This window comes from Hesperophylax consimilis, chromosome 25, assembly GCF_061612785.1.
Source record: "Hesperophylax consimilis isolate HC1 chromosome 25, BYU_Hcon_1.0, whole genome shotgun sequence".
Lineage (NCBI taxonomy): Eukaryota > Metazoa > Arthropoda > Insecta > Trichoptera > Limnephilidae > Hesperophylax > Hesperophylax consimilis.
Window position 1 is genome coordinate 21961697 of NC_142860.1, and position 24604 is coordinate 21986300.

The 24604-nt window shown below is 34.9% G+C and overlaps 1 protein-coding gene across 1 annotated transcript; it reads left to right on the forward strand.

Annotated features, from left to right (window-relative positions):
* On the forward strand, nucleotides 1–19299 carry LOC149411681 (retinol dehydrogenase 11-like). Its single transcript, XM_089646942.1, has 6 exons — nucleotides 1–197; nucleotides 3307–3437; nucleotides 8200–8398; nucleotides 11154–11342; nucleotides 16821–16930; nucleotides 18415–19299. The coding sequence occupies exons 1-6, from the start codon at nucleotides 38–40 to the stop codon at nucleotides 18607–18609; spliced, it is 984 nt and encodes a 327-aa protein (XP_089503068.1). The 5' UTR covers nucleotides 1–37; the 3' UTR covers nucleotides 18610–19299.
* The last annotated feature ends 5305 nt before the right edge of the window (nucleotides 19300–24604 follow it).

The following is a 24604-nucleotide window of genomic DNA, read 5'->3' on the forward strand; positions in this document are numbered from 1 at the left end:
GATAACTTCACTTTACGACTTGTCAGAAAAATTCGAAATGTCTAGTATATTGGCTTCTCCGTCGCTTTACGCTTCAATTTGCGGCGTAACTGTTGCATTGTGGTCTTTTAAATTTTACAACGTAATGACTAACAAAACCTGTGATAAGTCGATCCGGCTCGATGGAAAGACGGCTATTGTTACCGGCGCGAATACAGGCAAGAATATAATATAAGTATTTATGTAACCATAACTTTTCAACTGTCATTCGCAAGAAGTATACGGAAGTGTAAACAAAGGCCCATTGCGCCGTATTATTAATGTAGGTTCAAATGTTCGTAAATATGTCGTAAACTCTGTTATCAGTGTTTTTTTGTACACGTATTCTGAAACATCGTTGTACAGATAAAATTGTGCATTATAATCATGCTAACATCAATGTTAGGAGATGTTGAACGATTTTGATTCGGCAAGTATCGAGGAAAAATATTTCTCTAACCGCCGCACTTCTAATAGGCACAGATTATGGGAATTACATTTCGTTTCAACTTAATTACTACAAGAAACAACTATTTACGTCGTGATAGATGGTAAAAAGATGCATTATAACTCCATTTTTATTCAATCAAAGTTCAAAATTTACCTTGTTTAACGATCCCTTTGCCATATTTTGTACTTATTGTATGGAGTGACACTTTAGTTTAAATTTAAATAAGCATAAATGACTTAACCCCTTCAGTAATCATTTAAAACTTTAAAATGGAAAAAAAACACCTTTTTTTTATCAATGAATTTTATTTACTCAAAATATATAACCTCATATAAAAGCCATATCCGGGCCCAAAATGGGACTGAATATTGATGTTGTGTTGCATAGTGTGAAAAAATAATTAAAAATTTTCTTTTGTATGAATTCCGAATTCTATCGCATAATAGCCGCCCGAGTATACTCGGGCGTGGTCATTAAGTGGTTAATTAACGCAAAATAAGAACCTGTTTTATAAATTTTTATTTTGTGCTCACATAAAAAAGATAACACTGAAAAATAACTATTTCAGTAACCGAATTGTTAAGTATTAGGATCACAGTGGTCTATATAGTTTTCAGATGAATGCAAATAAATGGCATTACCGAAACCAAGCTTAAGCACAAAACACCAATTTTTGTAGTTAGGCCCCTGTGATCCTAAACCCCCGATATTTTGGGTTAAAAAAGAGAAGAAAAACTAACCTTAAAACATTCACATCAATAACAATGGCCGCCAAGTGAACAATAGATTTTAACGGAATATTTATTTTAATGCATCTATTTGAATTACACTTTTGTTTTCTTGATTGAAATGTAATCTTACAAGTGGAAATTAACCCACTTCCTGACATCCGATTGAGCTAAAACTCGGCAGATGGACTCGTTGCCGATAACAATGCATTCTATTAACTTTTGGTGGTAATCACGCATACACATGCGGGTACATAGTTATTTCTCTGAAATTGGATGACATTACAGCAGATATATTAAATAAATGTCGGTCATACCGAATCAGGATTTGGCTCAGTTTTTAGCACGGCTGACTCAAGTCCCTGGGGAGAAAAGTTCAATCTATAGATTATTAGTATTATTATTAGTCCTTCTATAGATCAAAAAAACCGATTGTCTTCGAATACAAACTTAATAATATTTGCTTAGCAACTGTTACACCTATTAAAGACCTTGGTGTCTCTTGATAGCAAGCTTTCTTTTCGGGATCACATAACTATCACATACCATATTTTTAATCTACAAGATAATCAATGGCCATACGTCTAGTGAATTCCTAAGAAAAATTGATAAACTACAGAACAAACACACACATGAGACGAGGAAAAGAAATAAATTGAGACTCCCCTTCAGGAAAAAAACACAGAGTCAAAAGTCATTGATGTACGGAGCGATGAAGATATTTGGAGAGCTACCAGAAGAAATAAAATCAGAAGAAAACATAAAAACATTTAAAATTAAATTACGAAAATATGTGATTGATTCATTTTAAATGTGTTACTATAATTATATGTATATAAGGATTGTATTAGGACATAGATAACTATGTACCTACTTAAAATACCGCAATAAACAATAACTGCAATCGTTAATAAATCCCTCAAACTACTTGGTTTCATCACTAGAATCACTTCGGACTTCAAAAACGTAAATACCCTTAGAACTCTTTACTGCTCCTTGGTTCGCCCCCATCTTGAATATGCTTGTATTATCTGGTCTCCTTTTTATGCTATCCATATTCGACGCATTGAATCTGTTCAACATCGGTTCTTAAGAGGGATTGCTAGAAGGCTAGGATTAGAAAAAAGGCAAATACTCATATGATGAAATTGAACTAACTCTAAACCTCTCTCCTTTGGAAGTCCGTCGTGAAAGAAATGACCTCATTTGCTTCTTCAAAATTATAAATGGTATTATTGATTCACCTACTCTACTGCAACTCATTCTTCTTCCTCAACCATCATTCGACAAATTATGGATATTATTCACCATTGTCCAGAATGTGTAGACTGGTCAACTCAAGTCAAAACCTTAACTTTTTTGGGATAAGTCTGAATGATTTTTGCCGGTCGCTAAACAAGTGACGGAATATTATAAGTGTCCTGTGGTCCTGACCCACGGCGTAGTCTTGACTTGATTCGACTTGTCACTTTATTTTCTTATATTATATCTACCATATGTCTTTGCTTTCATGTACCTTTGTCTACTCCTGTATTTTTCATTTTACTTTATTCGTGTTATTATTTTGTAATTTGGACGATGTCCGTTAATAAATAAATAAATCCTCAATCAAACCAAAAAAGAAATGCACACATATTTTTTTAAGTTTCAAAAGACATTTAAAAAATTTACAGCAGGAGCCAGTCCCTGGGGAGGGAGATTCAATCCTCAGTCAAACCAAAAAGAAGATTTTTTTTCAATACATCTATTAACAATAGTAAATGTATTTGATCCCCAGTGCACATGCGTGAAAGTCGACGTACACAAGCGGAACACCCGTTCAAGGTTGATGTTGACTTCATGATATTCATTTTTGTCTAAGACGGCTCGTACGTGGAACGGGCTACATTAAGTCCCGCATTAATAAATCACTTCCTACAGCCCCTACCCAAACCTGCTTCACAATTCTGCCCAACCGGGTAGCAACATAGTTCCTACCTAGTTGCGAGGTGTGCCATAACAAAATAAAAAAGGTAGATTTAAAAAAATAAAATGTGCCTTTTGACCGTCTTTCACTTTTCTGTATCCATTATTCTAGCATGGTTAAATAAAACTTGAGTTTTATGTTAGGCATTGGATATGAAGTGGCCAGAGATTTTGCCAAGCGAGGAGCTAAGGTCATCATGGCCTGCCGGGACATGACTAAAGCGGAGGCAGCTAAAAGCATCATCGTGCAGGAAACTGGAAACCAGCAAGTTCTGGTAAGTGTCTCCTTTTCATGCCAATCAGTCAATTAGGCGCTGTTGATAATGCTCATTTCGGTTTCCAACCTTTATTACTGCTGAAGAAATGCCATAATATGGGGTGACTTTGATCATAGTGGATATCCGCAATAGTTCTCGCTACCACTCAAAAATAATCAGAGATGTGCTTTATTTCAAATAAATCCATTTCAAATGGAAATGCAAAATGGGTATTTTGCATTTTAAATGCTTTTCTAGAAACCATTTTGCATTTTGCATTTGAAATGATTTCTCAATGCATTTTCCATTTTAAATGCTTTTTTGCAACATTCTTCCTACTATCTCCACTCATCTTTTTTTCATAAGCCCCAAATATCAGTCGGTCCTCAACCTCGCTATGAGAGATAATTTACATTTGTCAAGTTGCTCCCTGGTAGGAGTCCTGGCAATTGAGTGATACCATTACAAAAAATACTGAGTCAAATACTGAACACGGGGCCATGACGCTATAATATTAAATGTTAGATAGCAGTTTCTATGTTTTTACGTTGGCAACATTAGTCACGAGCAAATTTTTTGTGATTTCATAATCTGTAGTCGTGGTGTTTTTGGATTTACCATCATGTAATACGTTTGTTCTACATTGATGTCCATTATTAAATGACAAAATTGTTTAAAAATTTTATAATTATTTTGATTGTTTGACCTGAGAAACCATTTTGCATTTTCAATGCATTTTGAAAATAGGTATTTTGCATTTTGCATTTGAAATTCTTTTCTAAAAACCATTTTGCATTTTGCATTTGAAATGCTTTTCTAAAAAACAATTTGGATTTTCAAATGGAAAAGTTTTGACCCATTTCCATTTTGCATTTCAAATGGTTTTGGGTACCCATTTTGCACATCTCTGAAAATAATGATATTTTTCTGGCAACTTGGGTACAATCACTCTTCGAAAATTGAGTTTTGAGTTAAATGTTCAAACATGGGCTTCATTCTACACGTCACATAACCATTAAATAAATCTTTTGCACTTGAACTACTATATATATCGCGTATGTCATTTATTTCTTCCATTCCCTAATTTATAAAAATAGATCCCTTGGATCGTTCCTCTTTGCATTATTTTACCACATTAAACGTTTAAATTATGTAGTAAATCTACTATTTTACTTAATCAATCGCTGCCAGCGTCCATTCTAACTTTAGTTGTAAAATGAACCTTCCTGTGAAAAAAGTGCCTTCTGTCCTAGAAAGATTAAAAATCGTCACAGAAGTGGAAAAAATACCACGAAACAATCCATTGATGTAGGCATTTTATATGTGAAATATGTATCTTTTTTTAGATCATTAAACATTTCAAATGCAGCTTTTTTCTATATTCTTGCATCCATCGTTTTCCTCATACGCTATTCAATTGGACACTTCAAAAACGAAAGGTAGAGGTTTCGCTATATTGAATCAATGTTTTGTAATAATATTTGACAGATAAGTTCCCACCCAGGCGTTGTGGGTGCAATTCCTCTACCAGCTAAGTCCTCCATCATTGTACAAGAAAGTTTTTCGTTAAATGATGGAATTAGGTAGAATTCGAATACTGTGTGGTTGTTCGTAACAGATTAGATTAGATTGTTAATGGAATTATAGACAGCCCTGATTCACTGAGCCTAATCACCTTCAACATACCAAGTAGAATCATCTATCGAAAATTCTTTTAACAATATCAGGACTGAGTCATTTAGATACTCGCTTCTACCTAGATTGCATAAATTGTAGGTGTGTTCAACTCCACGGAATATAGTTACAAGAAGGCTATAATAACATACCTCAATAATAATAATAAGGTTAGCATGATACTATTCTTCTAAATGGGTTCTATGTAATTTTAATATCAAATTTTACTTCATGATTACTGTTCAATAAATTATTGTGTATATCACATGTTAATAAAAGCCCTTATAAACGTATAGTATAATACAAATAAATAAGTAAACCGTAAATGTTTGTCTATCTTTTTAAAAAAACAACAATATACCGGGTTTTCCAATAAGAGGTGTTATTTTGATATTCAATCGTAAAAGATCAATGGTTTCGTTGCTTGTGTGGCACGTAGCGCCGTCTTGTTGAAAGTAAACGTTGTCCAGATCAATACCATCCAATTCCGGTCATAAAAAATCATTAATCATCTCTCGATAGCGCAATCCATTCACCGTAACTGTTGCTCCAGCCTCATTTTCGAAAAAGTAAGGTCCAATGACTCCGCCGGACCATACACCGCACCAAAAAGTCACACGTTAAGGATAGAGAGGCTTTTCAACAATAACTCTTGGGTTTTCCGAGCTCCAGATGCGATAATTTTGCTTGTTGACGAAGCCACCGAGGTGGAAATGGGCCTCATCACTCAAGATGATTTGCATTTGATTCACTCAAGTGAATTTTAATAATTTCAATGCGTTGTTGAAGCGTGTATCGTTCCATTTTTATTAATGGCGTAGTTTCTACTTGTTAAATTTAAAAAATGAGAGCTTCAAAAGTAACATCTACCGAAATAGCGGGCTATTCAAAATAACACCTCTTATTGGAAAACCCTGTATTTGCAGGTTTTAAAGAAAAAATTCTAGATGGAAATGAAGTAATTTTTTCCTCTATGAAATTATTTTGCCATTTAATGTCTTTGTACTTTGTCATGATAATATACTTACATAACCCAATCAATGACTAATTTATCAATAAATTGACAACAAAATTTGGCTTACCTAACATTCTTGTACCAATTTAATATGTAACCATTCGGTTATTCAATGGATCACATTATTACATTTCCGTCTTCTAAATAATCTGAGACAATCTGCCTCTTTATAAGACCTTATCAGTAACTATGTAACGGGATTAGAGATGTGAAATAAATTATTCATATTTTAGTTACCTAATATCTAATATAAAAATGTTAATGTTTATTTGTTCAAAATCTTAAATTTCTGAAAGTTATTGACCGATTGCTTTGAAATTTTGATATAACGTTGCATTTGAATACGCACATGTTTATATACAGGGTTTTCCAATAAGAGGTGTTATTTTGAATAGCCCGCTATTTCTGTAGATGTTACTTTTGAAGCTATCATTTTTTGACATGTCACATAAATATTTTGTGACAAGTTTAGTTCTTGCTTAATTGGGGTTATTTTGTCTATGGTGTTTTTTCTCGAACTCTGGCAATATTTTGAAGGAAGGAAGTACAGTTTTGTTTATGGTCACTTCCTCCCCGGCCCATTAGGCCGATGGGTCGGTGGATCCAGTCACTCTCCTTTAAAGGGGCTTCAATCTGAGTTAATCATGTGAATAGGAGTTATTATTTCTTTTAAAAAAGGCGCGGGTTGTTTATCCATTCACGAACAGTTCGTGTTTGTTATTATTTTAGTGGGGGAATATGGAATCCCGCTTTTATTGAGTGTTGGCCGATGGTCATGTTGGAGTGCTCGTGTTTCGGACTTGAAACCGAGATGGGTTTGGTCCTAGCTGTGGCTGGTTGTTCTTGGCGGAGTGTCCCCGTGTCGCAAGAGAACGGATTGCTGTCTTGGCTCCGTTGAAGAGTCTGGTCGACTACCACGTGCTGCAGGCCTGATGCCCCTGCAGGCGTCCATTGAAGGAGTTGCGTCCTCCTGCTTCCACCAAGGGAAGGATGTCCTGGCTTTCGACTCGGGTCCGTTCCCCGCTGCCGAGAGCAAGTCTTCGTTCGCCATCCGTTGTCGTTCTTTCGTTTCACGTTAAGTTAGTTTAGTTTGATTCAGGAGTCCATCGGGTATGTGCCTATATTTATTTCTATGGTTACATGTTTATCATCTTACTCCTTTGTTGTAACTCTTGATGTTTCAATATATTTTCCATTAAGAATTCATTCTTATTATTTATGATCACCCAACTTACTTGACAGGAAATTAATCCCACAATCTTGAGATGAGATCTTTGCTCTACCGTTTTTGTAAACATTGGAATGTTACAACAATATACGTTACAGACATTTGACAAGTAGAAACTACGCCATTAATAAAAATGGAACGATACACGCTTCAACAACCCATTGAAATTATTAAAATTCACTTGAGTGAATCAAATGCAAATCATCTTGAGTGATGAGGCCCATTTCCACCTTGGTGGCTTCGTCAACAGGCAAAATTGTCGCATCTGGAGCTCGGAAAACCCAAGAGTTATTGTTGAAAAGCCTCTCTATCCTCAACGTGCGACTGTTTGGTGCGGTTTATGGTCCGGCGGAGTCATTGGACCTTACTTTTTCGAAAATGAGGCTGGAGCAACAGTTACGGTGAATGGATTGCGCTATCGAGAGATGATTAATGATTTTTTATGACCGGAATTGGATGGTATTGATCTGGACAACGTTTACTTTCAACAAGACGGCGCTACGTGCCACACAAGCAACGAAACCATTGATCTTTTACGATTGAATATCTAAATAACTCCTCTTATTGGAAAACCCTGTATAACTAAAATCAATAGAAGACATAAATATTCTTAAATACTGGTTTGACATAAACCTACTATCTCTAAATACCGAAAAATACTCATGTTATACCATTTGCAATAAAATCAAATGACGTTCCACAAAATTTTGAAATAATTATACATGACAATTTTATTATTTCCGTATATTCTCTTTTTCTCCTGTTTATTATTACTAACATTTTTAAACTTATTTTCAATTTCTCTAACACATTACGTATCACCATTTTAAGTACTCGACTATGGTGTATAAATTTAATTGCAGGTGAAGAAAGTAGATTTTGCGTCTCTGAAATCTGTCCGAGAGTTTGCCAAAGACGTGCTGGCCACCGAGAACAAGATCAACATACTGGTCAACAACGCAGGAGCTGGCGGTCTCGGAGACAAGAAGTCTGAGGATGGACTGCATCTCGGGATGCAGGTCAATCATTTTGGGCCATTCCTTCTAACTAACTTGCTGCTTGGTAATTATATAATGTATTTATTATTATGTAATTCGTTTCATTAAAAATTCATAGCCTTACTAATAAAAAATCACTTCACAAGTGTTAAATGGTGTTTTTGTTACACATTGTACAATCACTGTAAAAATTTTACTTTGAATTAACACTAATAAAAAATGTGTTTCACTGGCTACGTAATATTTAGCAACCCTTTCAATGCGGGCGTGGCGCGTCAAGTGGTAATTAATTCGCTTTGTGATTTGTAATGAGTCATTTAAAACAGTGCTCCGCAACCGGTGTGCCGTGGCACACTGGTGTGCCGTGAGCCGGACACTGGTGTGCCGCGGTCAAATTCAATGTATTTGACTTTTAAAATATTTCATTATGTATTTAATACACAATGACAAAATATTTTTCATAATATTGTCCATTTTTCATTGTCTGCAGATACTGTTAAAAGACGTATTCACAACATATTAGAAACACTGATTAGAAAACTGTTATTGGCTGAAAAATTTGCGCTTCAGATCAACGAAACAACCGATATTAAAAATAAAGCACAGTTGATAGCTATTGTACTTTTCGTTGACGAGGACTTTATTAAAGAACATGATTTATTTTGTAAGGAGGTTCCAGAGCGAACTACCGGTGAAGATTTTTTTCAAGTAACCGATGATTTCTTCAAAATATATAATATTAATGGAGCAATTGCATTGCTGTTTGCACGGATGGCGCTGCGGCAATGACGGGTAGTAAAAAGGGTTTTGTCTTTTATGAAAAACAAAAAAAATCCAACGTTACAATTTATACACTTCTGCATACATCGAGAGCATTGATGGTCAAAAATTTACCGGAGGAACTTTTGAACACGATGAATGAATGCATTAAAATCGTAAACATAATTAAATCAAGAGCCCTAAACTCGCGAATCTTTGGAACATTCTGTGCAGAACTGGGAGCCAAATATGAATCTTTATTGTTTTATACTGAAATTCGTTGGCTATCCCGAGGCAAAGTTTTAACTAGATTGTTTGAGCTTCGTCACGAGGTGTGTGAGTTTCTTTTAAATCAAAATATGCCCAAACTATATCAGTACCTCGATGATAATTACTGGATAGCCAAACTTGCATACATGGCTGATATATTCGAACATTTGAATGAACTTAATAACGAACTTTGGCAGAAAGAGTTGCAAAAAGCATGTTTGGAAATGTACCAACGGATCAACCATAGTACAATTAAAAACAAACAATCAACTGCGGATCTGGCCCAACAACATTTAAATATGCTTCAGCAGAAATTTGGTCGGTATTTTTATTCCATTAATACGGAACAATACGATTGGATTCGAAATACTTTTGCAACCAATGCAATAAATTCTACGGAAGCAATGCTCCTTCAAATTCGAGTGGAATTTACAGATTTAAATACTGACATGACATTAAAACTTTACTTTTCCGAAGATCAATTAGATGTTTTCTGGATTTACGTTAAAAAAGAATATCCTCACATTTCCGTCAAAGCATTCTTAACACTACTTCCATTTTCAACGACATATTTATGTGAGCAAAGTTTTTCAACGCTTGTATTAATTAAAAATGATAAGCGGTCATGCTTAAAAGGTCTTGACCAAGAATTTCGGGTTGCGCTGTCAAAATCGAGCCGAATATAAAACTTTTATGTTCATTGAAACAAGTGCAGGTTAATTTAACAATTAATCGCTCATTAATTTATTTTTATTTTATAATAATTATTAAGATTGCGTAAAAATAAATATGTTATAGTTATATGTATGTATGTATAGTTTTCAAATAAAAAACAAGAAATTGTTGTAAAATTTGTGTATCCATTTAATATGTATATATTTTAGCTTTTGGTGTGCCGCGGAATTCTATGAAGAAATTTAGTGTGTCGTATGTGAGAAAAGGTTGCGGAGCACTGATTTAAAATATGTTTTCATTAATAATTTCTATTATAATTACCAATTCACTATTATATTAATATTATTCTATATATTTACTATTATTTGTGTTAAGTTTTGTCAGATTTAATCCATTAACAATTTGGTTGGAGCGGTTTATTATAATACATCCAAAAATAAACGTAGCAAACACAAGCAGAACGTTTTTACAAAGAAAAGTTCGGGATATAATTTCACGCGCGTAACGTAGGCAATTAACGCGGTATTAGTGTCAAGGTTGCTGGTACTGGTCCGCGCGGGGTCGCCTTAAATAACTCAGCTGGCGACAATGGAAGGTTCGCGAGACTACCGGTAAATTGACGAACTCTCGCATAATCCAGATTGTTCGGCGGCGCTGTAATAATGCCTAAGCGATAGACTAGGTCCTTCTGGTAAACGCCGCTGAATCCAGACACACGCAATGTACTAGCGTAGATACTTCGGCGAGCGCCGCTGTAAGCAGGTAGGTACTGTCCGACACATTAACACATATATACGTGCCGATAGATATGGCCGCCACATCTATTATGAGTAAGACGGCAAGAGTAACACCATCCCTAGTTTTTTAATTTTCTTCCTCTATGGTTTTACACATAGCAAACGCACTTTATAATTTATTAAATTCTGCTCACGCAGACCGGTGAAATCATACAAACCCGGTAAGCCACCCCCAATTGTGCCCAGTTGAGTTTTTTTTATGTGTTTTGCCCAGTTGCCCTAGTGCCATCTCCTCTCCCTTCTTTCCTCCGTGGGAAACATGTCGTTTAGGACAGTTTTCGACTGAATAGACAATATGTAACAATCTTTTCCCCGCAGGAAGACTGAAGGAGTCCAGCCCCGCCCGAGTGGTTGTGGTGTCGGCCATGGGTCACAAGTTTGCAGACATCGACCCAGAGGATATGAACATGGAGAAGAAGAAGGTGAAGGACACAATGGTCTACTGCAACAGCAAGCTGGCCAACATACTCATGGCCAACGAGATCGCTCGCAGGTTGAAAGGACAAGGTAATTGTAATAATCTTAATAATTAACTAACCATCATATCGTTTGTTTGCAGGGATACGCAGAGAGGATAGATATTAGGGTGTCCCAGGACATAAGGAAGAATTTTTTTTCATGAATTTAAATATGCATACCCTCTTATTTTATTTCATTTGATCCCAATAACTCATATAATAAATATTATTTTGATTAAACACCGGCAACCCGTGCCGACTTGATGCCAAACATATGGTACAGAGTTAATATGGAAGGATTTTCAACTTTCATTTTTGTCGGACAAATAAAATTTAAAAATGCACAAATGTTCAATTATGTAGTATTTTATATTTAAAAATGGTTTATTGATTAAATTTTTTCTTCATAGTTTGTTTTTTACAGTCAGGATATATCTTCCGGTGTTCCTGAACGCATCGTAACAAAAATTATTTTTGTTCCTCTTCGACCGTGAGATTAAGCCATGAAAATCTTGCATTAACTTAACAGTTCTTTCAGCTGTATCATTCACTACCCTCAGCGGCGACACCTTCTTTCTGACTTCTTGATACGAAGCATTATTTGACCACATCGTGGGGAATTCGTTAAGAAAACTGTTTTCAGACGATCAAACAAATACTTGCTCTTCACTGAAATGAAGTCGTAAATATTTTTCTCTGAAAAAAAAGTCATTAAATTATGATATGAACAAAAACCTCAATACAAAACATAATTTAAACTACTTAATAAACTAACCATACAATTTACCATCAAGATCTTCCTTCGATGGGATGTAACGTTTGTCATGGGTTGATAAATTATTTTTTTTTGATATTTCGAGCATTTTTATTTTAGTTGTTTGATCCACAGCGTCGTCAAACAGCGATAAAATAGATCCTTCATCGGTCAAATACCATAACTGCTTACTGAACAGAAATAAAGCTGCCATTGAGATGTTTTCATCAATTTTTTCTTAAGCCTTCATCAATTTCAAAATGCACAAATCCTGGTAAGGTGCTTTAACTGCTATAATACATTGTAACCATGGCTTGACATAGGATGTTACTATGACTGTTCATACACATTATTGCACAGGCAAACGCCTAAAAGTGCTGCCTTACTACAAGCTTATCAACACGTTTGCTCGCTGGCGTCTTAATGTACAAGTACTGACATCTTTCGATGCAAGTCGGCACGGGTTGCAGTTGTCCAAAGTAAACAAAAATTTTTTTATAAGTGTTTTGTCATTATTAAAACAAAATTAGATGGTATGCGTTCAAAAATAACAACTTTAATTTTTTTGGGACACCCTAATAGATATATATAAAAAAATGTAAGTAAAATCTTAACACATTATCTGGAAAGACAGTACAATTTACAAAAGCATCATTTTGCTAAAAATGATGCTTTTGTTAAGTTATTATGAAAATAGTGTCAGCCGGTATACATGGCCTTATATGGCAATTTTCCCCTGGCACTCTAAGGGTTAATAAATCAAAACCAAAATTTCCTCTGAAATCGTAAGTTTTTGAGTAAGTACTTAAGTACCTACCTACTTAATTATAAACGATACATTTTATGCATCATTTTTTTTCCGTTCAAATAAGGAATTATACAATTTGTCCAAGAAAGTCACTAGCTCAATGACAATTCTTTATTCAAATTTTCTTCAGGCAGGTAGGTACTATAATATTGTAAAATGCTAATAAGAATGTCCATATGAACACGAAGATTTCTTGATGATTTCACGAATGTTTTCTGAACCATTAAAACCACCATCTTGAAACGGTAACGGAACATACAAACAAGTTAAGTGTACAAGCAAATCCTTCTACACTTAAATACTTGATTATTATCAATTTTTGTATTAGCGGTGACCATTGACTAGAGAAAAATAGGAAGTGCTCCAATAATATTGCGTAGAGAGAAAACAAATAAATTTCTTATTAGCATCGCTAGTTGCACTCTTCTCTTGCCATCGCATATTCCTTATTAGACAGAGCTAGAATAGTTTCATAGTTATAATTATAATTTCAACACATCGTCAAATTCCAATTGTTTGTCCACCATTACGAGTGACTTTGTCTATTTTTTTCGAACTGTCAATCGGCTAATTATATAATATTAACTTAAAAACGATATAAATTTTGATAAATAAACAGTCAAGATGCCGCAAAGTGTTCAGACAATGAGTAAAAAGTGTTTCTTCGAATAAAACACGGCCGGAGTATCATTTCAAAGGTAAGTGAAAGATTAGGAGTGCTTTCTCTTCTGTGTTCATAACAAAGCTATGCGACCTGAGGGTTGGAAGTCAACCCTTCTGTGTTTATAAGAAAGCTATGCGACCTGAGAATCGGAAGTCAACTCTTCTGTGTTCATAACAAAGCTATGCGACCTGAGGGTTGGAAGTCAACCCTTCTAGGTTCATAAGAAAGCTATGCGACCTGAGAATCGGAAGTCAACTCTTCTGTGTTCATAACAAAGCTATGCGACCTGAGGGTTGGAAGTCAACCCTTCTAGGTTCATAAGAAAGCTATGCGACCTGAGAATCGGAAGTCAACTCTTCTGTGTTCATAACAAAGCTATGCGACCTGAGGGTTGGAAGTCAACCCTTCTAGGTTCATAAGAAAGCTATGCGACCTGAGAATCGGAAGTCAACTCTTCTGTGTTCATAACAAAGCTATGCGACCTGAGGGTTGGAAGTCAACCCTTCTAGGTTCATAAGAAAGCTATGCGACCTGAGAATCGGAAGTCAACTCTTCTGTGTTCATAACAAAGCTATGCGACCTGAGGGTTGGAAGTCAACCCTTCTAGGTTCATAAGAAAGCTATGCGACCTGAGAATCGGAAGTCAACTCTTCTGTGTTCATAACAAAGCTATGCGACCTGAGGGTTGGAAGTCAACCCTTCTAGGTTCATAAGAAAGCTATGCGACCTGAGAATCGGAAGTCAACTCTTCTGTGTTCATAACAAAGCTATGCGACCTGAGGGTTGGAAGTCAACCCTTCTAGGTTCATAAGAAAGCTATGCGACCTGAGAATCGGAAGTCAACTCTTCTGTGTTCATAACAAAGCTATGCGACCTGAGGGTTGGAAGTCAACCCTTCTATGTTCATAAGAAAGCTATGCGACCTGAGAATCGGAAGTCAACTCTTTTGTGTTCATAACAAAGCTATGCAACCTGAGGGTTGGAAGTCAACTCTTCTGTGTTCATAAGAAAGCTATGCGACCTGAGGGTCGGAATTCAACTCTTCTGTGTTCATAACAAAGCTATGCAACCTGAGGGTTGGAAGTCAACCCTTCTATTTTCATAAGAAAGCTATGCGACCTAAGAGTCGGAAGTCAACTCTTCTGTGTTCATAACAAAGCTATGCGACCTGAGGGTTGGAAGTCAACTCTTCTGTGTTCATAACATTCTGAAGAATGTTTTGTCAAATTTGAATGTAATTCGATGAAGCAGTGCCCACAACATTATATGTCGGTATAATTATGTTTATTAGGTTATGGAGTAAAATAATACAAACGTTTTGAAAGGTGATTATTATTATGATTTCCTTGACAGTGTTGCCAGAAAAAGTAACTTGCCAGAAAAATTATATTTATATACATAAATACAGTATTGTACAAACAAAAATTTGTTTTATTTAAATAGTATCGTCTATGAAAAGTAAGAAATAATTGTTGTTTCCCCCAAATGTCATTAAAATGTCAAGCCACTGAATAATAACTGCGGAAACGGTCTGGCTTGCCTCCATCTTGGCAGCCATTTTTGTGCTACCGTAGGCAGGAGTTTTTTTATTGGTATGCCAAGTCCTTTCTTAGGGTATTTTATTTAGTCATTGGCGGTAAAACATTTATTGACCTTTGTGACATTTGTTGACCCATGGTAACACATTTGTTGACCTTGAACAAATGTGTAAGTATTTGTAACTGTTGTGAGTTATGCCAACTAATCTTAAAGTGGGTATCGGCATTACAACACCTGCATCCTGTCAGTAAATTGCCTTAACCAGCTAGTAAATAATTTATTATAAGAGGAAAAAGAGATGAATTAAATATAGGGTTTTCCAATAAGAGGTGTTAATTTGATATTCAAAGAAACTTTTCCCGTAAAAGATCAATGGTTTCGTTGCTTGTGTGGCACGTAGCGCCGTCTTGTTGAAAGTAAACGTCGTCCAGATCAATACCATCCAATTCCGGCCATAAAAAATCATTAATCATCTCTCGATAGCGCAATCCATTCTCCGTAACTGTTGCTCCAGCCTCATGAAAAAGTAAGGTCCAATGACTCCGCCGGACCATAAACCGCACCAAACAGTCACACGTTGAGGATAGAGAGGCTTTTCAACAATAACTCTTGGGTTTTCCGAGCCCCAGAAGCGACAATTTTGCTTGTTGACGAAGATGATAAGATGATTTGCATTTGATTCACTCAAGTGAATTTTAATAATTTCAATGCGTTGTTGAAGCGTGTATCGTTCCATTTTTATTAATGGCGTAGTTTCTACTTGTCAAATGTCAAAAAATGACAGCTTCAAAAGTAACATCTACCGAAATAGCGGGCTATTCAAAATAACACCTCTTATTGGAAAACCCTATATATTGTGACTCGATTTACATATTTATTTATTTAGAATTAAGAGCACAAATGCCATTTACATACATGATAGTTATTGACAGTCATAGTACAATGTTTAAGATGAAAGAAAATTACAAGATTATGTAAGTAAACAAGACAAAAGAATATCATTAGTACAAATTATAAGATTATGTAAGTAAACAAGACAAAAGAATATCATTTGTACAAATTATAAGATTATGTAAGTAAACAAGACAAAATAATATCATTAGTACAAAGTTAATAAAAGAAATAAAAACACAAAACCTCTTATGCAGTGATCTCGATAAAATGTTTATACACGGTGTCCGGAAACTCGTAGTACAAGCGGGAAACTGGAGAATCTACACCACATGGGGAACCCAAAAAAACATAAAGTTTTTTGATTTGAGCATTTTCAAAAAAAAAAAAAAACCAAAAAAAAATATTTTTCGGCTATTTTAGGGTTAAAGTTTTTTCTGGTGTTAAGGGGTTGAATAACAGATGTTTTAACCCTGCAGAGCAGAAATATTTTATGATTACACCGGGTTAAATGAAGGGTGATTTCAAAATAATACTTCAAATCCGAGTTTCTTCATTTGTTTTACTTTCAAATAGTTTTAATTAGTTGGGTACTTTGATCTTCAGTAATAATTTATAAGAATTTGATTGAAAAAAAAAAAAAAATCAACTTCAAACTCGATTTACTCGATAACGAAAGCTCAAATAAAAAAAATATATACTACAAAATCGACTCCAAATGTGATGTAGATTCACCAGTTTCCCGCTTGTACTACGAGTTTCCGGACACCCTGTATAACACAGCTTTATTCTTCAATAGAGGCATATTAAAAACATCAGCTAACATAGCTAAAAATAATGTGTAAATAATGAATTTGTTTGTGTGTTGTAGGTGTGACAGCAAACTCCAACCACCCCGGAGTGGTGATGACAGAAATCTTCCGGAATCTTCCCGGCTGGTTCCGGATTCCTCTTCACGGAATGATCAAAGTATTCTATAAGGTAAATTATACAAATAAATTGTTAATTGTGCACTTTCTTCAAAGAAAACTAAAAATTTGTGACATGCATATTATTATTTTGGTATCATAAGAACAAAATCTGTGATGTGCATAGTTATTATTATTTTGGTATCATAAGAACAAAATTTGTGACATGCATAATTATTATTATTTTGGTATCATAAGAACAAAATCTGTGACGTGCATAGTTATTATTATTTTGGTATCATGAGAACAAAATCTGTGACATGCATAATTATTATTATTTTGGTATCATGAGAACAAAATCTGTGATATGCATAATTATTATTATTTTGGTATCATGAGAATAAAATCTTTTCTAAATAAAATACATCTAAATGAATTTCACTTTTGTTCTCGGTAATGAATGAATGAATGCAAACCTTGGAAATGGAAATTAACCCTCTTCCTGACATCCGATCGAGGTGAAACTCGGCTTATTGACTCGTTGTCAATGACATTGCAGTTTTATCAACTTTTGGTGGCAATCACGCGTACACACCTGGACATATATGCATTTCTCTTAAATCGGATGACATTACAGCCAGTGGCGGCTCGTGACTTTTGGGTGTACTAGAGTGCTAATATTGGAAAAAATGGCATTATTTGTGTTATTGTAGCCTAAAACGTTTTTTGTTTTTTAGAAAATTCGATTTTTTGTATGAAGATTTTCAGTAAATTTCAGTTCGGCAGTGCTGCACCGATTTCCTGAAAATCTTCATATAAAAAATCGAATTTTCGAGGAAAAATAAATTAAAAAACTGCAGTTAATATACTAAATAAATGTCTGTACTGCCCGATCGTCATTTGGAAAGGTTGATAGGGTTGTCAACTCCAGTTCCTGGGTAGGAATGTTCAATACTCGGTCAAAATAAAAATAAAATTAAGTTTTCAAAGACATTTTAAAAAGTTGAAAAACAAAAAATGTTATACATATTCAGTGTTCTAACTTTGGATAACCGATTTGATGTGCTAGGCTATGTGAAATTGCACAATCTTTTAATATCCACAAAGACATTTCTTTTCTCAAGTAATTTGAGAGCCCTTGCAATCTCCCACCCCTCGTGCACTGTTACTCTCTCAACTTGCAACTTTGAAGACTAAAGTTAAAATTTTATTTCTTTTCCCTAAAGTATAATTAATTTCCTACTTTAAGTGCATGCAATTTTTATTTATTTTATTTACATTCTCACCAAGTAGATAACTCCACATTCTACATATTTTTTTTATTCCCAACGTGATGCAAGGTTAGGTTAGATTGGGTTGGTTAGGTTGGGTTAGGTAGGTTGGTTGAAAAAAATTGCTATCTGGTAATGCATAGAAATGTTAATAAATAACATAAAAGGAAATGACATATAAACCACCGAGTACTGGCTACCTATATAAGAAGCACATAATTAAATGAAATGAAATAAATTTGTTTATATGCCAAGTTGCATCAAATGAACTTTTTCTCCATTCCAGACTGCGGAAGAAGGAGCCCAGACCACCGTGTACCTCGCTGTATCTCCCGAGGTGGCGAACGTCACCGGCAAGTACTTTGTGGACTCCGAGGAAGCCAACATGTCGCTGATGGCGCAGGACGAGGAGTTCGCCAAGACCGTATGGAACGCCTGCGAACAGTGTGTGAAGCTGCAACCGGATGAGAAACACTACTGATTATTAAGTTAAAATTTTTATTTCATGAAAAACATTTCATCATCAATAACAGGGTTTTTTTTTCTACTTTGGACTGCCATTATATACTTTGAAATTTTTCCAGTCTTCAATCCTTTCCGCCTACTCCAATAAATTTTTCAAAACATTTAAAATCAATGTATTTAGAATCAGGAATACCAATTTGAAATGTCTGTCATCCCATACTTACAAAACTAGAACATAACTTTAAAGAAGAGGTTCCCAAACTTTTTTTCCCCGTAGACCACTTGCCAAATTTTTTTTTTCCGTTTACCCCCTGCCTGCCTAATATTGAATTTTCCTAAAACCATGTGATAATCATTAATTTTTTTAGTAAAAATATTCCCTTCCCTTGCCTTCCCAACAACCGGGTGGTGGTATAGTTGCTCTGTCTTTACATTGTGCAGACATGGGCACCCTTGTGAGGTATTACACCAAATGAAAATGAAGCAGGATAAGCAACGGGAATTTCTTTCTGTAGCTAGCCCTACAGAACTGCCCCTTAAATTCTTTATCAGTGCTTATTCCGGTCAGTTCTTCTTGTCACATGATATCCGATTCTTCAACGTTGCATTTCCATAGTCAAAATGTCCTCGAACTTAATTTTAAAGTCTGTGAAGTGCATTTAAATGTTGAACGTCATTATTACCCTGGACGTTTTTCAAAGAAAATTCGCGGCTTCCAATGTGCAATGTTTTGCTTGAATATATTAATTCTGACGAGAAAAGGAACGTAGACTCTATTTATATACCTCAATTAACAACTTTACAAAATATAAAAATACAAATATCAAATAAGTAATTTCTCAGTCTATTATATTTGTGTTAGGTCTATTGTGTCATTTACGGAACTCCTAAATGTTGACTTGAGGTAAATGGGGATCCGCTCGTACGTACCCCCATTGGTATCTCGTGGACCCCAAATTTTTTTCTCGCTGACATAGACCCCCAGCATGCCGATATTGACCCCTGGGGTCCATATAGACCACTTTGGGAACCTCTGCTTTAAACCATATTTGACACTTTCCCTTTGATCGCTCGTCAAAGACTAATGCTAGAGGTAAACTATTGCTGTCACCACATTGGCTCTCGTTGATCGTTATTGTGCATCAAGTGCATATTAATATTTTGTAACGAGAACCGGGGTTGATATTCCAAATCACTTTTCAAGAGTGTGTTGAATTGCCACTGTCCTGAGTTGCCCAGTTACCGGTGATCCATCTTCAGCTATCCCTGAAATATCACTAATACAAATATGTGGTGTCGAAACATATAATAATCAGATGAAGAAGTTATTGAATGTTTGAGCTTAAATTTAACATAATACATATACTTATTTTAACATCGGCATTTTCTGGTTTGGTGTTAGTTTAGTTTTCTGTTTGAAGATAAATTGTATATTTTTGTGAGAATTTTCATTTTATTCACTGTACTTATAAGAAATATATTTAATGAACTGAATTAAGGAATACTTTTTGTAAGAATTTATATTATGTTATTACTGTTAATGTTTATAAAAAATGGTTTAATAAAATATTACGAAATGAAAACCCAATTTTTTATTTATTTATATACATAATGTACCGTACAGGTTGATGTACTTGATGGAATTATTCACTTGGGAGGGTTGAGTATTATCCTATTCGTAGTCGGTTGTCCTGAGAGTGGTTGTGTTTTTAAAAAAAAAAATCCTTTAGATTTCTGAATGAGTTTGTAAGAGGTACTCAAGTACTGAATTCTCCTGAAAATTTATATCCTAGGTTAGATTAGATAAAATTATTATAAGCCTCAAATATCCATACAATTTGAAAATATCTTCCGAGTAAAAATAAATGCCGCCAACGGGAATTGAACCCGCATCTTCTGATGTCTGGTCAGGTGCTGTGGACCACTGAGCTACGTCAGCTTATTAAGTCAATATGTACTAGTACTTCAATAAACAATTACTGCTTATTATATTTTTTCACTTGTAAACAACCAACTTTATTTTTCTATATTTATACAATAGATTAATAGGATATTTCAGGCCACTAATTATTGCTTATAATAATTTGTTATGCATAAAAAACCTTGTCTTATAAATATTAGTTTATCATAAATAAAATAATAGATTAGATTATCTAGGGTGGTATTGAGGGCAACGAGCGGGCTGACGAACTAGCAAGAAAAAGGGCGAAAGCACCACTTTTAGGATCCGAGCCGGCCGTAGGAGTAGCAGCTTGTCACACAAAACTACATATTGATAGGTGGGTCAAATCCCAGCACCGCAAAGAATGGTAGAGGGCACCTGGAATGAGACAATCCAAAGTACTCATAAAAGGACCAGACCCTAGACGAACCAAGAAACTACTCGATATGGACAGAAACTCACTGAGGGAACTGGTAGGACTACTAACGGGACACTGCCGTCTCAGGAGACACATGCAGATATTGGGAGTGGAAAACACACAGATGCAGGAAATGTGAAGAGGATGAAGAGACTCCAATTCACCTATGGTGCCAATGTCCTGCCCTGTTGGGAACTAGGCTCAGATACCTGGGGAGACATACAGTGGAACCAGAAGACATAGCCACATACCCAATGACAACCCTGGTGAACTTTATTAATGGGACTGGGTTGTTGTTAAAGGAATGAGGTAAAATGTGAGATAGCACAATGGGCCTATGGCCTAAGTGGTCACGGGAACTACGTGTAAACCGTCTCCACTAGGGTGGGGTTAGTTTTAGGTTCTAGATATTTTCGAAGTTTCCAGAAATTTTCCCTAATATTTTGAAATTATTCCAGTGTTTTTTTCCTATTTCCTAAATAGGTTTTTTCCCTGGATGAAGAGAAATTTCCCTAGACATACCATCACTGTATGAGATGCTCACCGCTCGAATATCCGAATGTGTGTTGCCGTCGGCGAATCGGCTGAACAAACGTGTGAGTTAATTCTGCGCTAAAACCTTCAAAAAATATTTTGGGTTGCTAAAACCTTTTCCTTGTGATTGTGTGTTAATTATTATATTGCCTATTTAGGCCACATTCACACAGTGTGTTTTTTCCTGTATATTTTCCAGTATAATGTACTCGAGATTTTACCGTGCACACCAGTTGCAATGGATATTAAATATCGAGTATAAATTTCTTCTGCATGGGCAACAAATTTGAGTTTCTTGAATAGACTTTATTGTACACGGGACGCAATAGCAATTATTATATTGATTTTTCAATAGTATTGGAGCTATATACGACTGTGGTTTTATTTTTTGGTACTGATGAGTTAATTAGTTAAATTATTTATTTATTTATTAATTTACGGACAATATGTCCATTAAAACCATAATATTGACACGAATAAGAAAACATAGATGACAGTGAATGGAGAGTACATGTATGTGAAGGGCAAAGACAATGTAAAATAGAAAATGTACATATAGAAAATAACTACAAGTCAGAGCATCAATAACGATTAAGTTGTGAAAAATTACACATTACGTATCGCTTTTTGAAATTTATTTAGACTTACACCAAAAAATTCAATGCTCTGAATTGAGTTTACAAGTCTCGACATTCTGGACAAAGAAGAATGGTACCCATAGTTAGTTGAGTGGTGATTGAGGAACAACAATTCATTATTTCGGAGTCTACGGGATGGGGTGTTGAATTGAATGAGTTGTAACAGTTCAGGTGAGTCGGTTATACTGTTGATTATTTTAAATATGCAAATTAGATCGGAGTCTTTTCTACGTTTTTCTAATGAAGATAGGTTTAAAGTTTGTTCAATTTCCTCATATTATGAGTAATCGCCTCTTTCGAGTCCTAACCTCCAAGCAATTCGCCGTAGGAAGCGATGTTTTAATAATAATATCGACTGACACGGGACGTAGAATTTAATTCTATCAACAAATTATTTTTGTGATTTGAGTGAAACTAGATTTCAGTGTCAGTTTATGTTTGTTTAATTTAAATGAGTTTCTTAACTCTTGGGAATATAATGCATGTATTTCAGTTATTTTCGAAGTGGTTTGGTACCTTTGGTGATGTAGCAGGAGTGCCCGGGTTCATCGGGTGAAGTGTATTTAATGTGTGCCTTCCCACCAAATGCGTGGCTGGTGTGAAGGCAAACACTCGGATCCTGGACCTACTGCCAGAACTTGAGATATTTTAATTCCGGAATAAAGTAGTTATTATTATTATTACGAAAGGGAAGCTCTCATCGGAGGCCTCCACCAAAATACAAAAACTTCTCATCTCTAGTGTGGACTTCTGTTCCTTATTCGGAAAAATCGTATACAATAGAATGGTCGCCATGTGAACCTTACCTAACAGTATGTTTTCTAATCACTTATTGGGTTCCACTTGTACTCATAAACAGGCGATTTATTTTTATCCATGTGATTTTATGTTGAATGCTTTGTTTAATTCATTAATTATTTAGTCTTCACATATTTGTTTTGAGAATTTCAAAAGACTTCAATAATTTAGGCACATTTATCATGTTGTATAAAACCCTTGTTAGATGCCAACTAGAGTATAACTCTACATTATGGTCTCCCTTTTACAATATTCATTCCGATAATATTGAAAAGATTCAACATAAGTTCTTGAAGTATATAAACTATAAATTGCATATTCCTGTAGAAAACATTGATTATAACTACTTACTAGATAAATTGTCCCTATTAAAACTTTCTGAAAGAAGAATAAACACAGATTTAATAGTACTACATAAAATACTTCATTACAAAATTGACTGTCCTGAGTTACTCCAATTAATCAGCATCCACATACCCAAAAGATCTTGCCGAAATTTACTACCCTTTTATTTTTACAACACCAGGACACTGTCTTATCAAAATTCCCCAATTCCAAGACTTCACAGTCTCGGAAATAAATACTCTGATCTGGGAGATATATTTCATCTTAAAAATAATCAATAAAAATATTGTTTATTTCAATTCTTTTATAGATCGAGACACAAATAGACATCTATAATTTCCGCAATATATATATTTTTATTTTTATTTTGAATATCTATTTATGTGAGACTTCTTATCATTTTTACTAATATATCTTATTTTATTATATGCTTTTGTTGTAACATTTAATATTTTTTCTTTTTTCGTTGTATTATGTTTCCTTTATTGTTTTAATTTTGTAGAATCTATAATAACTGTGATACTCTACTATTAAACTTTGTAGTGTGTAAAAGCCCATTAGGGCGTGTAATAATAATAAATAAATAAATAAATAATATAGATTAACTTATCATCTGTAAATTGTCTTTACCATGCTTCATTGCTTTAATAATTTCATACTGTATATAAATAAATAATAGTGGACCCAATACCGATCCTTGAGGAACGTTCAAAAGATAACTTTCTCGCACAGTGTTTTTATTTCGATCAAGCAGCATTTAGAACTTTTAACTCTTTCAATAGCAGTATTCTTTCTTAGGAACATAAAGAAAAAAATTAACTCTTGACAGGCCAAGATGCCAAACAAAACTTCTGTAACCAAGTGGGCCTTCCGACGACCCCATGCATTTTTCTGTCCTATGGGCTAAACTATAGAAATCCCAATTATTTAGTCAATTATTAATGGTAACTTATGTATTTGCACAAAAATACGTAAAATACTAGCGTGATATGTCAAGTACCTATTTAAGATAATAGAAGGAGGAAAGTAATTTTGGGTACTACCTACTCCCCCACTTGGCTGCGGGATAGTGTGTCTTGATTTTATGAAACTAACAGCCCCGTATTTTGTATATCGCTTGTGAAGGATACTCCTTATGGCATCAATGTTTTTCTTTTGCTAGGTTTCAATACTTATTTCCACCATAAATAGTGTAAATCCAAATAATATAGTGACAGATCCCACTTCAGCGACTTATCAGGTGTTATCAAGCATAAAATATGCTCTACATGTGGAAACAAAAGTGCAATTCTGAAAGGGTTAAAAGATCAAAGCGAACAAGCGCTCCTGGTAGGAG

Bases quoted from the DNA above. Each gene is read 5' to 3' on its own strand.
- LOC149411681 (XM_089646942.1), top strand. From the start codon at position 38: ATGTCTAGTATATTGGCTTCTCCGTCGCTTTACGCTTCAATTTGCGGC. The intron at 8,399-11,153 runs GTAATTATATAA...TTTTCCCCGCAG, and splicing joins TCTAACTAACTTGCTGCTTG to GAAGACTGAAGGAGTCCAGC. The intron at 11,343-16,820 runs GTAATTGTAATA...TGTGTGTTGTAG, and splicing joins TCGCAGGTTGAAAGGACAAG to GTGTGACAGCAAACTCCAAC.